The sequence below is a fragment of the Molossus molossus genome, unplaced genomic scaffold (genome assembly GCF_014108415.1).
Source record: "Molossus molossus isolate mMolMol1 unplaced genomic scaffold, mMolMol1.p scaffold_m16_p_11, whole genome shotgun sequence".
NCBI lineage: Eukaryota > Metazoa > Chordata > Mammalia > Chiroptera > Molossidae > Molossus > Molossus molossus.
This window is the reverse complement of record NW_023425346.1, coordinates 65,262,464-65,281,385: the sequence shown is the minus strand read 5'-3', so window position 1 is coordinate 65,281,385 and position 18,922 is coordinate 65,262,464. Positions and strand designations below refer to the sequence as shown.

Here is an 18,922-nt window from a genome sequence, read left to right as displayed (position 1 = left end):
TGGTAATTATGTTAATGAGTGTATTATGTTTTTACACCCAAATACTGAGATTATCATGGGCTGAAACACTAATTTCATCTCTTTTGTCCTAAACTTTTTGGACCACATGACAGTCCTTTCCAGCTCAAAATTTCCTTTTCCATATGGGTTCTCATCATTGCATTAGCATGTTACCTGGTAGTCTTCATTTATATAATAGTAATGCCTTGTGAGTAAAATTTGTGTAAACAAACTGTAGAATGATATTATTCAAAATCGGTTTTTAATTATCTGTAGAATTGTCTGTCACAAGTCTTGCTCTTAGTTACCAGCATTCTTTGCTTAAATTATTTATAGACCACAGAAAGTAAGAACAGAATATTTGAACCAAATAGTTACTCCTATCCACTGAAGGGGAAGAAAAACTATCCTAAGAATAAAAATAACAAATATAGGAGCAGACATAGTGAACTGAGTTAAGACGTGTGTGTATCAGTCTGGGTACCAATACTGTCTACCTCCAGCACAGAGGAAGAGAAGAGACAAAAGTATAGCAAATTAGATGTGAGAACCCATACAACTTTTTGGCTCCACCACAGGGCTTTATTTTCTATTTTGAGGTACCTTTATTTCCCAACACACTAGACAAATACATTATTAAAATCATATATAGTAGCAAATTCCAAAGCCATATAAAATGATTTCAGATTTTCTAAACCACTGGTTCCCTTCATTAACACAGAAAATCAAAATTGATTGTTTTAACTTCTTAAGGAGGCAATATCTATATTTTGTTTCCACAGAAGATATTCCATTAGGCAGCATTATCTGAAAACTGGCCAACTGTGTTACAAAGATATGTTGAGGACTATGACTATTCACTTAAGTCAGTTTGGAGGTTCTGTGGCATCATCAAAGAAAACTAAAGTGGAGAAATTCTATTTTTTTTTTTTTAATCCTCACCCGAGAACATTTTTTCCATTTTTTTGTTCAGGTGGAGTGGGAGGGAGAGAGAGGTAGAGAGAGAGAGAGAGAAACATCGATGTGAAAGGCATACATCGAGTGGCTGCCACCTGCACAACCAACCAGGGCCGGGGACAAACTGCAACCGAGGTACATGCCCTTAGCGGGAACCGAACCCGGGTCTCTCTGGACCGCAGGCCGACGCTCTAACCGCTGAGCCAAACCGGCCAGGGTGAGAAATTCTATTATTTGATCATTAGTCTTTGAATTGTCTTTAGATATTGAAAATGGAAAGTGAGATTTGATTAGGGAGGTATGAAAAAATTGAAGATACATGTTTTAAAGATTCTTTTAAAAAGTGTGCCAAAGGATCACAAGTGAAAGAACAGGGATGAAAGAGTCAAAAACTTCCACAATTTTGGTACTCATGTTTTAAAAATCAAAATTAGATAATAACTAGATTTATATTGAAAAAAAATAGGTTACTCTGTTATTCCTTATCTAGAATTTTAGAAAAATAGATGATCATATCTACTTCTGTAAAAAAAAAAAAAAAATTAGAAGTAAATGGACGAAAAGTAAATTATGATACAAAAAAACTAAAGTTTAAGGAAAAAAGGACCTGTGTTAGACCTTGTATACTTTGAAGTAATATGGTGGATTAATATGATTTCTGAGTAAAAAATAAATAACAGATATCAAAAATATCTTATAATTTTCATTTGTTTCTTCTTCTTAAAATATTGCTACATATAAGTGAGTGACGTGAAGATAATATTACTTAAATTGAAACCATCTATCATATTAACATAGCTCTATTATAATAGAACCTTAGGAAAAGTGATTGATGCTTTTGTTTTTAATATTCATTGTAACTTCAATTTCAGGCTGTTTGCAGAAATTCATTTATAAATATAAGAAAGCCTGATCTCACCAAGGTGGAGCTTTTAAAAGATGTTCAGAGCAAAAGAGAACTTCTCATCCGATTAGTAGCTCATGATATTGAAAATGATGCAGAAAATAGCACAGAAGATAAACGAAGGTCTGATGAATATGAAGATGTTCTGAGAGAGCTTATACAAGCCGAGGGCTTAGGAGAACTGGAAGATCAAGAGAAAGAAGCCACAGAGGCAAATATTGAAAACACTAAAGCAACCTCAAATCATATAACAGAACCTCAGAAAAAAGACATTAAAAGATCTGTTGCTGAGCTTGACACGCCCACCAGTTCTACAACCATGGCTGTAACAGACTCTTCTTGGGAGAAAAAGCCACAGCATAAGGTAAGTGAAAAACATGACCGTCAGTAACCAGACATTCTTCAGAAATTCTGTCCAAAATAAACCTTAATTAGATGGAAAAGAGTACTAAAATGGTTCTAATCATCTCCTAAGCCTGGTAATATTAATAGGATAAAAGAAGTAATGAACAGATTAAGCCATAAAACTCAATTGAGGGCATGCAGACAATAGAAACAGAGCTGGATTAGTTACAAGCCCAAGGAGAACAAAAAATGGAAACCATGTAAGAGAAGCGAAAGCTGATTGATAATATCTATTATTTAATAGAGCCCAACCCTTTTGTATTTCTTCTAGCAAATACCCATTAAAAATTCTGTGTAGAGAAGACTTATGCATGTAGGATGTGACCAGAAGGTGGGCTAAGGTAGGAGGAAGAAATAATGGCTAAAAACTTTACTAATCTGGGAAAGATAGAGGTATCCAGGTCCAGGAATCCCGGTGAATTCCAAATAAGATGACCCCACAGAGAGCCACATCAAGACACATTATAATTATAATGGTAAAATATGAGGATAGAGAATCTTAAAAGCAAGAGAGAGAAAAAAAAAACTTATTACATACAGAGAAATCCCATAAAGATTGGGAAATCCAATTAGGATAGGGAAATCTCATAAGGATACTAGGTTTTTTAGCAGAAACTATATAGACCAGAAAGGAGTAACATGACATTTTCCAAGTGCTGAAAATAAAAAAATTCCAACCTAATATTTTCTACCTCGTAATGTTATTATTAATAATTGGAAGAGTGATGAAGAGATTTCCAGATAAGCCAAAGCTAGAGTTCATCATCACTAAACCAGCTCCACAAAAAAATGTTACAAGGATTTTCCTAAGCTGAAAAGAAAATGCATTCATCAATAATAAGAAAATATATAAAAGTAAAAATCTCAGTGGAATAGATAAATATATAGTAAAAGTAGTGTATCAATCATCTATAAAACACAGATGTAGATTAAGAAATAAAAGAAGTAAAATTGCCATAATTAATTAAGGGAAGCATAAAATAAAAATGTAAAAGGTATCATCAAAAAATAAAACAAGGGAAGAATAAAAATATAAAGCTTTGAAATGTTTTTAAATTTAAGTTGCTAACAACTTAACCTAGACTGTTATATATTTATGATGTTATCTGTGAACTTCACAGTAACCACACAACAAAACTATAGTAAACACACACAAAAAATAAGAAAGGAATCTAAACATAACATTAAACAAAGCCATCAAACTACAAAGGATGAGAGAAGGACAGAAAGTATAAAAGCAGCCTGGAAAACAAGTAACAAAATAGCAATAAATATATACTTATCAATAACTACTTTAAATGTAAATGAACTACATCTACCAATCAAAAGACGAGTGGCTGAATGAATAAAAAAAAAAAAAAAAAAAGCTCAACTATATGCTACTTATAAGGAATTTACTACAGAAGTAAGGACACACACAGAATGAATATAAAAGGATGGGAAAAATATTCTATGCAAGTGAAAACAAAAAGGTGTATAGTTATAATCATATCAGACAAAGTAGACATGAAAACAAACACTGTAATAAAAGACAAAGCCCAGCACTACATAATGCTAAAAGGGGCAACCAAGCAAAAGACTAAAACATTTATAAATATATACGCACTAAATTTAGAAGTACCAAAATATTAATGGACCTAAAGAAAAAAACTGACAGCAATGCAATAATAGTAGGGGATCTCAACACCCACTTGCATCAATGGAGAGATCATTGAGACAGAAAATCAATGAGAAAACATCGACCTTAAATAATATATTAGACCAGATGAATATATACAAGATGGGGCAAAAATAGGTTTACAGTTGTGTGTATGGAAAAGAATACAAGAATTAATACATAATCAAGAATAAACTCTGTTTCACATACTCACAACTGTAAATCTACTTTTGCTCCACCCTGTAGATGCACACACAGAGACCATTCAATCCCAAAACAGCAAATACACATTCTTCTCAAGTGCACTTAGAACATTCTCCAAGATCAAATGTTAGGCCACAAAACAAGTTGCAATAAATTCAAGAAGATTCCAACTTTATAAAATATTGAAATCTTTTTTGACCACAACTGTATAAAACTAGAATTCAATTAAAAGGAAAAAACACAAAAGCATGGCAGTTAACCAACATGCTATATAACAACCAATGAGTCATCAAAAAATCAAAGAAGAAATTAAAAACACCTTGAAAAAAATGAAAACAGAAATACAACATATCAAATTTTAAGGAATGTATCAAAAGCAGTACTAAGAGGAAGTGCAAAGTAATAGAGGGTTACCTCAAAAACAAGAAAAATCTCAAAATACCTAACTTTACACCTACATTAACTAGAAAAAGAACAAACAAAACCTAAAGTTAGTAGAAAGAAGGAAATAATAACAGAGCAGAAATAAATTAAATAGAAACTAAAAAAAAAAAATTAGGAAAAAAAGAAAAACAATGAAACTAAGAGTCTGTAATTTGAAAGGATAAAATCAACAAACCTTTAGCTAAACTAACCAAGAAAAAAGAAGACTCAAATGAAAGAGTAATTGCAACAGATACCACAGAAATACATAGGATCACAAGAGACTACTACAAACAATTACACACCAACAAATTGAACAACCTAGAAGAAACAGATAAATTACTAGAAACATACAATCTTCTATGACAGAATTATGAAAAAAAAAAAAAAACATGAGTAGATGAATTATATGTAAAAATACAGGATCAATAACAAAATTCTCCCAACAAATAAAAGTCTGGGACAGCTGCACTGATGAATGCTTCCAAACATTCAATAAATATTTAATACTTAAGCCTTTTCAAAACCTCCCCCCAAATTAAAGACAAACAAATGCTTCCAAACACATTTGACAAGACCAGCATCACCCTGGTATCAATACACCATACAAAAAAGTTACAGGCCAATATCCTGGATGGACATAGATGTAAAAATTCTCAGAAAAATATAAGCAAACTGAATTAAACAACACAATGATAGGATTATACAGAACAATTAAGTGGAATTTATTTCAGGGATGCAAGGAAGGTGCAACATCCACAAATCAATCAGATACACAACATTAACATATGCAGGATAATCTAATCGCTAACATGATCATCTCAATACATGCACAAAAAGCATTTGATAAAATTAAACACTTATGATAAAAACAAATTGGGTATAGAGGGAACATAATAAGGGCTATATATGAAAAACCTACAGCTAATATCATACTCAACAGTGTAAAGCTAAAAGCTTTTCTTCCAAGGTCAGGAATAAGGCAAGGATGCCCACTGTTGTCACATTTATTCAACACAGTGCTAGAAGTTTTAGCCACAGCAATTAAGTGATAAAAAATAAAGTGCATCCAACTCAAAAAGGAAGATATAGAAAACCCTAAAGATTCCACAAAAAAATTGTCAGAATATATGAGTACAATAAAGTTGTAAAATAAAATAATCAATACACAGAAATCTATGTAATTTCTATAAACCAATAAGTATTAATGAAATGGAAAAAAAAATCCCATGTATAATTACATCTAAAAGTATAAAATACCTAGGAATAAATTTAACCAAGGAGATGAAAGACCTATACAGTCGTCCCTCGCCACTTAGCTTTGACTTCCATGGCTTCCCTCTATCGTGGTTCTTTCAAATCTATTCATTGAAAAGTTGATCGAGACAGTGAAAATGACACAGTGCACGTTCAGATGTCTGAGTCAATTATACACCCCTGTATTACAATTAAAATTAAAATTACTGTACATATGATCTGTAGGCCTATGTATTTGAGCACCCCAGGAATCCTTCAACACCAGGTGCAATCACTAGAGTCTGGAACTGATTAACCATGATAAACAAAGGACAACTGTACACTGAAAACTATGAGATACTATGAAAAGCAATTGAAAACAAAAAGTGAAAAAATATTCTGAGCTTATGGATTGGGAGAATTCATATTGTTAAAACATCAATACTACCCAAAGAAATGTACAGATTCAATGCAATCCTTACCAAAATTCCAATGGCATATTTCATGAAATTATTCTAAAATTTGTATAAAAACACAAAAGATCTCAAGTAGCCAAAACAATCTTGAGAAATAACAAAGAAGGAGGTATCATGCTTCCTGATTACAAGATGCTTGTCAAAGCTATAGTAATTGAAACCATATGGTATTGGCACAGAAACATACACACAGACCAATAGAACACAATTGAGCACCCAGAAATAAACATATATATATGCAATTTATGACTCAGGAAGCAAGAGTATAAGATGGAGAAAAGTCTGTTCAATAAATAGTGTTGATAAAATCAGACAGCCACATGCAAAAGAATGAAACTAAACCACTATTTTACACCATATACAAAATTAACAAAAATGGATTGACTTGAATGTAAGACCAGAAACAATACAATTTCTAGAAGAAAGCAGAAGCAGCCAACTCCCTGATATCAAGATTCTTGATGTCTTTGTGGATCTGACTCCAAACACAAAGGAAACAAAGCAAAAATATACAAAAGGGACCACCTCAAACTAAAAAGCTTCTGTACAGTGAAGAAACCTACATTAAAACAAAAAGACAACTTATGGATTGAAAGAAAATATTTGCAAATCATATATCTGATAAGGGGTTAATATCTAAAAATATATAAAGAACTCATGCAACTCAACAATAATTTTAAAAAACAACCCAATTAAAAATGGGCAAAGGATCAAAATAGACATTTTTTTCAAAAGAACATATACAGATGGCCAACAGGCATATGAAAAGATGTTCACCATTACTAATTAATAGGGAATTGCACATCTAAACCACACACATATAAAATGCCTATTATCAAAAAGATAAGAATGTGGAGAAAAGAGAACCCTCAAAAAGATAAGAATGTTGGTGGGAGTGTAAAGTGGGGCGGCCACATGGAAAACAGTATGCAGGTTCCTCAGAAAATTAAGAACAGAACTACCACTTGATCTAGCTATTCCACTTCTGGATGTTTATCTGAAGCATATGAAAACACTAATTCAAAAAGATATGTGCACCCCTATATTCATGCAGCATTATTTACAGTAGTGAAAATATAGAAGCCACCTAAGTGCCCACCAATGAATGAGTGGATAAAAAAACTGTGATTATATATACAACGGCATGTGACTCTGCCATAAAAAGGAAAGAAGTCTTGCCATTTTTGAGAAAATGAACAGACTTTAAAGGTGTAATGCTAAATGAAATAAGTCAGAAAGCAAATGACAAATACCTGATGACTTCACTCATGTGAAATTGAAAAAATAATAATAAAACAAACAAAACATAAAAAACTTAATAGATGCAGAGAACAGATCAGTGGTGAGAAGAGGGCAAAGAGTTAAGGGGATTGGTGACAGGGAGGAAGGGGTCAACTTTATGGTAATGGACAGTATTTTTAGTGTATACAGATGTTGAATTATGATGTTGTACACCAAAAACTTACATAATAATATTTTTTAAAGAAATGTTTTAGTATAACATTAGCAAAACTCAGATTGTGTGAATGATAATCTCGGTAATAATAGCCTTTTGTGAGACTCTAATAAACATCAAAAGATAGATATTCTTATAATAGACATAGCCGTAAAATTACACGATTTCCCAACAAATAGATCAGAGCACTGGTTATAATGACTGACCTGGTAAGGTTCTGAATTGACCAGAGTTACAGCCATTCCTTTTATTTTTGAACTCAGTAAGATATGATTAAAAATATTAGTAATGTGCAGAAATGGAAAATTATATTCTTTAAACACTGTGCTAGATTTAGCCTTAAATTACATTCAAACTCCAATATAGATCATCTTCACTAAGCCAACTCCAAAGAAATATATTAAAAAGAGACATTTTAACAAATTAGAATTATAGGGTTCACTCATCTTTTAAATAATGTCTAAAACTTTTTCTCATATTATAGAGTGCAGTAATACCTGGTTTTCAATTTTTCAGAAAGAAGAAAATAATATTACTGAACCACCACATCACTTCATACACAGAATTATGAGTTTATCTTCATACAACCAAGAAGATCTGATTTCATCAGCCAGGTACAAGAACTTAAAACAATACAAAAGTAAAAAACTGAGATGAAAGTCATGTTTATTGAAAAAATGGGTTCCCTGGTAAAACTATGATTGGCCAATTATTCAGTTTTAAACCTTCCCTCATTCCTTATTCTCCGTTCCCACAGCTCCCGACTTGGATAATTCCAAAGTCCTCCCCTTTCTACTTGACCCCCATTTTTATTCTCCTGGACTCTACATCCTTTTGATCTAGCAGTATGTTGGATAAAGAATTTACGTGTGTGTGTGTGTGTGTGTGTGCGTGTGTGTGTGTTTTACCTGGGAGATAAGGCTTGGGTCACAATCTTATCTCCATCACTTGTGCAAAGGTTCCTGCTCAAATCTCTTGAGTAGTAAATGGGTTGTTAGTAATTCATGAGTACAGAGTATCAGTTGGGGAAGATGAAAGAGTTCTGGGGATGGATGATGGTGATGGTTGCACAACAACGTGAATGTACTCAAGCACACACCTGTACATTTAACATAGGTCAAAATGTTAAATTTTATGTTAAGTGTATTTAGCCTAAAATTTTAAAGTGAAAAACGGTCAATTTAGAAATCATATTTATCAATTTTGAAACTCAGCGATATAGTATTTCATGTTATATCCATATGAAGAATGATTGACATATTGTTCTCTTGCTTAACCAGTATTTCCTTCATTCATTAAATATACAGAAAATGAAATGCTCTTTATCTTTTCTTTTAGTGAGACCGAAGATTGTACCCCAGCTACACGTGCTAAGATATTAGAAGGTTAGATTTATTTTATTTAACTTAAATTAGAAAGTATTCAAAAGAGGACTTAGTTTATTTCTTTGATAAATGCTGTAGTTATCAAATCTAATGTTGATACTGCTTTGTTTCTTTCTGTGAGCATTAACTACTTTTAGAAATATGATCCAGTCCTATATCACTCAGGTGTTAAAAATGAGCCAATTAGTTTGTCTTGTCTGAATCGCTATTACATTTTATTAATGATTTCGATCAAGAATGTGGCATAATATTGAGAAATAACATTTACCATGCTCCTGTGAGACATACCCACAAAATAAGGCTATATCATACCATAGCTTCTGTCTGAGCCAGAACCCATGATGCTAGGGTATAACAATTTTTTTGAGAGGTTATTCTTTTGGCTTAGCCCTATAAAAACATACTAAGGGGTAGAGGGCTGTAAGAGATCAATTTATTAGCTGACATTAAAATCTGGCCAGTATGGACCTCACTTTTTTTTTTAATCTATTGGTACTAACTCCTTAGAACATTTGTGAGGACTTTCTGGTTCTCCGTTTGTTGAATCCTCAGAGGATCAACGTGGCTCTAACAGTAACAACATGTACAAAAGATGCAGTGCTGTGTTACTGTTAAGTGGCCTTGAAACTCAAACCACAGGCTTACCTTGGTTATCTCAAACACATAACCCACTCAAGGAGATAGTCAAGAAATATAAAGTGGAAGTGGAAATCATTTTCATTGAGATGGTTCATAGTATAGCAGTTAAGTATGCCAGAATTCTATGAACACACCATAACCAGAAGATGTCACAATAATCACTAATATGATACCTGTATTATGGATTCATAGCTGTTAGACTCAGAAACTATTCAATACAGTGTCCTTCATTGTTTACATGAGGAAACTCAAGTTCAGGATTAGGAAATGATTTGTCCAAGGTTACTTTCAGTCAGAGACAGAGTACAGTTTAGACCCACAAATTCAGTTTGTTTGTCTTTTCCAGCTTTGTTGCAATGATCATAGCTAATTCTTATATCCTTTAGTAGTATTGCAGCTGTCCAATTCAACCATTTATTTATTCATTCATTCAAAGATTTACTGAGCATCTCCTCTATGTTATGTCCCATGTATGAACAAACCTGACAAAGTCTTTGTTCTCATAGAATTTATATTGTAACTTGGGGCAGGGCATCAAAGGGTGAGAACATGAACAAGACAATTCCATACAATAAGTACTTCCCATCTCATCTGAGACAAAAACCAAGGAAACGTCAAAGGCTTGCAAAACCCTACATCATCTGGACATTACCCCAGGTCCCCTGTTACCTTTCTACCACTTCCTCTGATTCTCTTTCTGGAACGCTCTGCTCCAGCCTCACTGACCCCCCTTCCTGTTCCTTAAACATCCCAGGTATTCGGGGCCTTTGCACTTGCTGATCCTTGTGCAGTGCTCTTCCTCCTATATTTGCATTGCTCACCTTCAGATCTTTACTCAAATGTCACCTCAGTGAGGTCTTTGAATCTGTAACCTCATTTCCACCATTGCATTAACCACTCCACTTCTTTGCTTGTTTTTCTCCCTGTCATTTGTTATTCCCTGTCAATTGTTTTTTTCATTATCCCCTTCTAGAATGTGAGCTCCATAAAGATCACAGCTGCATCTCCAAAAGCCTAAAACAGACATATAGTAGGAGGAGGCATTCAGTAAAATAGGAGAGACTATGGGAGTAACTAAGGGGAGGGGCACAAAGACTCTGTTTGGTTATGTTTAGATTGAGGTGCCCATTACATATTCAACTTGAGGTGTCACATAAGCAGTAGGATATTTAAGTCTGGAGTCCAATGGTGAGGTCAGGGCTGAACATACACATACTTAGTTTTGTATAATATATACAATGAAATCTCAAACAATTTAGATCTGAATATCTGAGATCCTTAACTATCAATAATTTTTCTGTAACTCTTCATCAACAAACTAAGACAATGTGTACAATGTTTAAGGGAAAGGACAAGAGATGTCAACCTTCAATGTAGCCAAAATTTTAAAATTTTCAGACACAAATTTTAAAGCTGTGATTATAAAAATTTTCATGAAGTAATGGTATATATGCTAGAATCAAATGGAAAGATAGATGTTCTCAGAAGAACTTGAGTATATTTACTCATCTCAGACACATGCTAGCATGTGCTCCCTGCTTTTGGATTAGGGTTTCTCAACTTTAGTTCATACACATTAGAGTTTCGTGGGCATTTATTTTTAAATACCAATATCGGCCCCACCCTCAGGGATTTCCATTCAATTGGTGGTATGTGATCCAGGAATTCATTTCTTTTTAAAATTTCCACAGATATAGACAATGATGAGAATCAGTGCTTTAGATGGTCTCTAGTTTATTCTATTGTTCGGGCTTCCTACTTAATATGTCTTAATATGTAAACTGCACTGAGGTTTCACATATTTTATGTTGCATGTATTTAGTTAGCCCTTACTTTGCTGATTTTTCCCTTCGTTTTTTTAATTGCTAGCATTAAGGAATATCTGCAATGAAACCCAGTTATCTGTCCCAGATTATTCTATGCCTTTCTAAGAAAATTGCTGCTTCTGCATTCCAAGAGGTGTAAAGGCTCACAGAGTAAAGCTGGTACTGAGCCATGATTCCCTGCCCTACCAGGTCCACATGCCACTTTATTGCTTCAGACTTCAGAAGAACTAAGATTTCTAAAAGAGGAAATTGAAATTATTTAGTGAACATCCATTTTCCCTTGATTCTTTATCATTGCCTCTATTATCAGAAAAGAGTTTATAACTTATGAATTTTTTAAATTTAGTAAAAGGAGGGAGGAGCCAGACAGAGCTGGCATTTTTTGTGATTTAAGATGTTTGAGTCTTAACACACTGTATGGGAGAGCATAATTGCCAATGATATATCAGATAAGTGGTTAATTTCCAATATATATTCAGTGCTCATACAACTCAACAAAAGGAAGACAAAGAACCCAATTAAAAAATGGGCAGAGGACTAAATAGATACCTCTCCAAACAGGACATACAAATGGCTAAGAGACATATGAAGAAATGTTCAATATCACTAATCATCAGAGAGATGCAAATTAAAACAACAATGAGGTATCACCTCACACTTGTCAGAATGGCTGCCATCAACAAATCATCAAACAACAAGTGTTGGAGAGAGTGTGGAGAAAAGGGGACTGTAGTACACTGGTGGTGGGAATGCAGACTGGTGCAGCCACTATGGAAAACAATATGGTGTTACCTCAAAAAATTAAAAATTGAACTTCCATTTGACCCAGTGATCCCACTTCTATGAATATACCCTAAGAAGCCTGAAACATCAATCAGAAAGAATATATGTACCCCCATGTTTTGTAGCAGCACTATTTACAATAGCTAAGATCTGGAAACAGCCCAAGTGTCCATCAGTAGACAAATGGATAAAAATGTAGCGGTACATATACACAATAGAGTACTATGCAACTGTAAGAAAGAAAGATCTCTTATTCTTTGAGACAACATGGAGAGACCTGGAAAGTATCATCCTAAGCGAAACAAGCCAAACAGAGAAAGACAAGTATCATATGATCTCACGTATTCGTGGAATATAATGAACATAAAAGTCTGAGGAATGGGGTAGTCCCAGAGATGTGGAAGTGGGGTACAGACTGACAATCCCCAGAAGAGGGGGTGGTGGGGAGAGATAAACCACAGAACTTATATGCATGTGTGCATGAACAATGGACATGGACAACAAAGCTGGGGACAGGGCCGGGAGGGAGGGGATGGGGAGAATCAGTGGGGAAAAAGGAGAAACATCTGTAACAAAAATTAATTAATTAATTAAATTTTTTAAAAAAGATGTTTGAGCCTTTGATAATAATTTAATGGTAGCCAAGGTCCATAGAGTCAATCCTAGAAAAAAAATGCAAAAAATTATGGGGCTAAGTCTCAGAAAATTTTTAGGTATCTCTAGTGTGTAGTGTCCAACAAAAGACTAAGTTAAGAACTTTGCTGTGTCTTGGCAGTTTATCACCATCTCTGATGGAAACAAGAATAGCCTTGATAGTTGTATCCCTTATGGAAGTCATTTCAGAACAAACTATACCATCCTTTTAGCATTCCTCCTGGAATGAGTGGCTCCTCCCTTGCAGCACGTATACCTATTATCAATATGAGATTCAAATAATATTTCTACTACTTATATGTAGAGCAATTTGCCATTTGCTTTGCAGTTCTCCTACTTTACAAACCAAAGGGATGGTAATAGATCATGGAAACAACATTCACTAAGTACCAGCTATCTCCATTTTATTAAAGAGAAAAGTGGGCATCTTTAAGGAGGAAAGTGAGTGTAGGTTGCTCAGAGTCACTCCACAGCTCATAAGCTGCAGAGCTGGGATTCAAACCCTGATCCGCCCAACTTCAAAGCCTAAACTCATTCAACATGACCAGAGTTCACACACTCAAATGTTCACAGGAGTCAGGCAGGTAATATAAAGGAGCAGTAGATGCCCTGGCCAGTTTGACTTAGCCATTAGAGCATCGGCCCAAAGACCAAAGAGTCACAGGTTTGATTCCAGTGCAGGGCATGTACCTCAATTGTGGTTCAGTTCCTTGCCCTGGTCAGGGTTGTGCAGGAGGCAACCAGTCGATGTGTCTCTCTTGCATTGATGTTTCTCTCTCTCTCTCTTTTTCTCTCCCCCACCCACTCTATCTGAATATAAATGGAAAAAAAAATACCCTCAAATGAGGATAAATAAATACATAAATAAAGGAGCAGCAGGTTGAGCCAGGGAGGTCTGTGGTCCACAGGAGGTGTCATACCCCAACTAAAGGCAGGAGTATGACTAAAGGCAGGAGTATGTTGGATTGTTGCCAGGTCTTCCAATTCAGGTCTTAGCATTTTTCCAAAGAAGCTGAAGATGGAAGTTTTATGTCAAAATACTTGACATTTAAATGTTATCAAATAATTCAATGCTTTTGTGAAATGATTTGTGGACAAAATAACAAAAAAATAAATAAAAATAAAAATAAACCTGCCCATGTCCCATATACCTTACTATTGACCTTCTGCGAGTCTCAAAGCCTAATTTACCAAAGAGGAAATAGAGGTAAATAACCGCCTGAGGTTACACAGTCCAAAAATGTACAGCTTTCAGGGCTCAAAATGGGTCTTCTGACTTTGATCCTATTCTTCCCTGCACATTTTGGCTCCATAAAGTTGCTATTGCATTCCAGAATGGGGGCCACATTGGATAAATGACCAAAGATATCATACAGTTTTGCTGTGAAAAAAAAATTTTAACTGATAAAAATAAGTGTGCGCCATTCCCTCTGGAGATGAGTTATATGCATACTATTAACCTAGGATGTCAGCCACCCACCAGTCTTTTTTGTTTGCTTGTTTTTTTAAGAATAGCTTATTGTTTTTTAGAGACAGAAGAAGGGAGAGGGAGAGAGAGAAAGAAACATCCATGTGAGAACTAAACATCGATCAGCTGCCTTCTGAAGGCCCCCTACCGGGAATCGAGGCCACCACTGGGACGTGTGCCCTGACCGGGAATAGAACTGGCAACCTGTTGGGAAGACGACCAACCAACTGAGCCCCACCAGCCAGGGCAGCCACCCACCAGTCTTGAAAAAGATGTAGGAATCTAGTAATGAATGCAGAACCACTCAGGATACTTTTAACAATGCAGATTTCAGGATCCTCTCCGGATTGGCTTAAATTAGCAACTTGGAGTAACAGTGCCCAGGAATCTGCATTTTAAACAAGACCAACAACTTTCAAGAACAGACACTAATTTTACCTCTGGAGTGAGACTTTCAAAGTCTTGCAACAATATCTTGATAGTGTTAGTAAAACATATACATTGCTTCTCCAGGCACATCTTTCTCTGTCATGCATGCTTTTGTCTGATGTGCTGCACACGGTGGTCTTTTCCTCTTTAATTCTTATGTCATTAAAAAAACCTAAACAGACTTCTGTTCTTTATTTATGTTTTTGGTGGTTTTTTTTGTTTTTTGTTTTTGTTTTTTGCTGTCTGGTATTTTAGGTTTAACCATAGAAGATATTTCTTGCTAGAAAAAACAAATCTGGATAAATGTAGAGGGTAAAGTCATGTACTTAGGCATGTATTAGAATTGAGAAAATAGAGACTTTTGCTCTCTGTTTTCCTGTCCTATCACATCTTACCATAAAGTTTCAGAAAAGCACATAAATACTGACTTCTGTCTTTATACATAAAATAATTTTGTGAAATTAAAATATATTCTCAAAGAGCCAGTGTGCTGAATGGTGCAGAAAAATGAATTCAAAAGCATTAATCTTTTATTATCTACAGTCTTATCTCACATGACACACAAAAAAGTTAGTCAACTAAAAATTTACTCCAAATAGGTGAGAAATTACAGCAGTTTGAATGCTCTCACTTGACCACTCAGAAATGGGCACCCTCACTGTACAGAACTGACAGCTAGTTTCCACAGTGAGTTTAGCTCACCAGGCTTTTCCAGAGAGTTTTAGGCTAGAAAAAGAAAGGCATACTTTGCACACCTGACTAAAGAAGCATCAGCGTTCAGTAGGTATAATATGCCAAGAGAGTCAAAAAGCTGAAGCCTAATCCCACCTTGGCCACTTTCTAGTGGTGTGACCTTAGCTAAGGTATTTGACCTCATCAATATTCAGTGCCCAAAAATGGAAATAGCATTCTCTTTTTTTCCTTTGCAGAAAAATAAAGAATCTTCGTGAACTAATTTTTAATCCATGTTGTATTTTATAAATGTCACTTTTTAAAGTCTACATAATCAATGCTGTAGTATGACTATAGTATTAAAATGCTTACTAAATATCCACATTACTTTTTTGCTTTCTCCACAGAAACTCCAAGGGCTGGTATTTCCAAACAAGGATCTAAAATGATGGCAAAGGTATCGTCAGCTCTGTCAAAGGTGTTTTCTCGAACTAAAACAGATATTTCCAAATCTTCATCACCACCTCACCAGGACAAAGATTAAAACTTTTATACCTGATATTACAATGCTTACTTCCCTTAGAAAATAAAATTATTTTTAAAGCATAACATAGTGTGCCATAAGATGATTTATAAAACATTGAGCAAATAAAAGTAAAATAGAGGCCTGGTAAGAGAAGGGCTCGTGAGTGTTTTGACAGGCATTTCGGTATGAGAAGACGCTGAGTGCTGGTGCTACCTATGCGCCTCAAGGATAAAGACAAAAGGTCACCTGATACAGTCACCTCTCAGCAATGACCAGAAAATGAACTTGAATTTTTTTCTTTTAAATTTTTAGAGGTATTTTTACCAAAACAGTGAGCAAACTGAGATGAGACTGAAGCTAGATTCTATGCCACAGCTATGAAAGTGGTTGGTTCTCTGCTGAAGATGTATTTGAATATTCGAACAAAAGTATGTATACCACATATAAGAAATCAGTTTTTCCCACCTGAAGATAAAAGTTCATCATTTTATAATATATGCCCCAAGATACAAGATCCAAATATGGATAAACCACCATATACAATCAAATAATTACTTTGCATAAAATAATAAATATACATGAAATATCTTCTGGGACTGAAAAACATCTTTTTAGACACAATACCTTTGTGGATAGAATACTATCAATAAGTCACTGGTCACTAAAGTTATTAAAACATTTATGTAAGTATTTTAGCATGGAAATATATTATCAAGGCTCTATTTGTAAAATCAATATAAAAGAAAAGGAATATTTAACAAGATGGATAGCTAGTACAGTGATAAAATAAATGTTATAAAATCAGTTAATATGCTACTTTGTGATATGGATCCAACTTCAGCATGTTTGCCCCTGGAATCTATGGATCTTGTTTAAAAGATCCACAACTGTAAACCAAATAGAAAAAAAGTGTCAGTCAATTTTTTAGGGGAAGATGGTGATGGGCAGGACCCGAGGGAGGGTGAGTGTGTGAGAGGGTGAGCGCATGTGTGAGAGAGTGTGAGTGGACATGAAGGTGGACAACCAAACTCCTGCAGTGCAGAGACCCAGCACAGAAGGCTCCTGTGCTGTGGAGGAGCAGCCGGCTACCACAGTAAGCAGCTCTACAGGGCACTTCTCCCTGCACCACAGGGAGGTTCCACCATTTTGGAAGATCCCAGGTCTTCCCTGGGAAGAGGCAGTGGGAGCCACTAGGGCCCAGCAACCTAAGCCTACCAGTGCACCTGGCACCACTGAACCAGGGGACACCCTGTCTCAACACAAACCAGTGCACAGTAGTGTAGCTGCCAAGGTTCAGGTCTCAGAAGCCACGGACATCTGGGAGCCCAACCCATCCCTCACAGTAGCAGCAGGATCAAAGTCAAGATATACCTCCAGCAACAGAAGCTGGGGAGCAGACATCCATCCCTAGGCAACAGAAGGACAGACCAGCAGTAGAGAACCATCCCCAAACACTAGAGCAAAGGCTGAGCAGGAGCTGAGCCCAACAGGGCAGCAGCACTCCCCAGCTGCCAGCAGTGAGACCTGGGGCTCCACAGGGGCCTGTGCAGGCCAGTAGCCCACAAGAGTACTGGGGAGCTGGGGAACCACACAGGCCTGTGTGACCAAGCAGCCCACAAGAGCAGTGGGGAGCTGCACCCCAAGAGGGACTGGTGCTATCCAGCTGCTCAACCTCCGCACCCAGTAGCCCCCAAGAGCGGTGGGAAGCCAGAGCCCAAGAGGGACTGGTGCTATCCAGCTGCCTTCCCACGGGACCTGAAGGGTGCGGGGGCACCAAAGAGTCCTGTGCGACCCAGCAGGGACTATGCCTTCCAGTAATCCATGGGACTTGCAGGGTGCTGAAGCACCAGAGAGGCCTGTGTGACCCAGCAGGAACTGTACAATCTAGTTAACCATGAGACCCGTAGGGTGCTGAAGCACCAGAGAGGACTGTGTGACCCAGCAGGAACTGTACAATCTAGTTAACCATGGGACCCGCAGGGTGCTGAAGCACCAGAGAGGCATGTGTGACCCAGTTGTGCACAAGATAGCCTTAGAAGATGTGAAAATGGAGGCAGAGTGAAAGGAAGCTACACAGACAATCTCTCAGGACCAAACGGGAATTAAAATCAAAATAAAGAAAAATCCTTGGGAAAAAGCAACAGAAAAGCAGCAGGACAGGAGCATATAACCAGGGACATTGGTAGGATCTGCAGAGGCGCAAGAGGGTGGCGGGCTGGGAGCCCAAGGACAGCATCAGTCTTAGCTGTGAGCAGCGCCCTGGAGGAATAAAGACAAAGCCCCCTCCAAAGCATATAGAGCTGGGACAGATCTCTAAAATAGCCACAGACACTCACCTGGGGGCTACGGCAGAGGGAGGGCAGACAGGGCTGGAACTATGTGGGGACACCCGGGATTTGGAGGGCACTCAGAGTTTTTGCTGAGTTGCGAACACAAAGAACAGTGGCCAGTGTGCTCCTTCCCAGAGCTGTGGGGAAAAGCAGCAGCCCCCCTTGGAGATTCAGACTTTCCTAGGTGAGGCAAAGAAATGCAAATTGAGGCTCATTAACAACCAGCATCTATCCCACCCTCTGGAAATCCTCTTATGCAGAACACCAGGGTTAAATGTGAAGGCACTGAGTAACTGAGAATAATAGCCTCCAGGAAAAAGCTAGAGGATAACTGAACCTTTCTTGGGCTTACAAATCTACCCAGGAAAGTAAGACTTGAAAGTGATGTTTAATGTGGGCCCATCCAGGCATATCCAGGCCCATCCAAACCCAGTAGAGGGAGCCACAAACAGCAGAACACCAACACCCACAGGGAAAATTTGGCAGACTCTG

General features: G+C 36.5%; 1 protein-coding gene across 1 annotated transcript in view; it reads left to right on the top strand.

The window, feature by feature from the left end:
- The window catches only part of LOC118625027 (fibrous sheath-interacting protein 2-like), an 85,455-nt gene extending 69,337 nt beyond the window's left edge, over positions 1 to 16,118 (top strand). The window contains 4 exon segments of the mRNA XM_036253344.1: positions 1,830 to 2,225; positions 8,235 to 8,332; positions 9,057 to 9,103; positions 15,982 to 16,118. Coding sequence (XP_036109237.1) covers positions 1,830 to 2,225; positions 8,235 to 8,332; positions 9,057 to 9,103; positions 15,982 to 16,118 — 678 coding nt within the window.
- Positions 16,119 to 18,922: the final 2,804 nt, after the last annotated feature.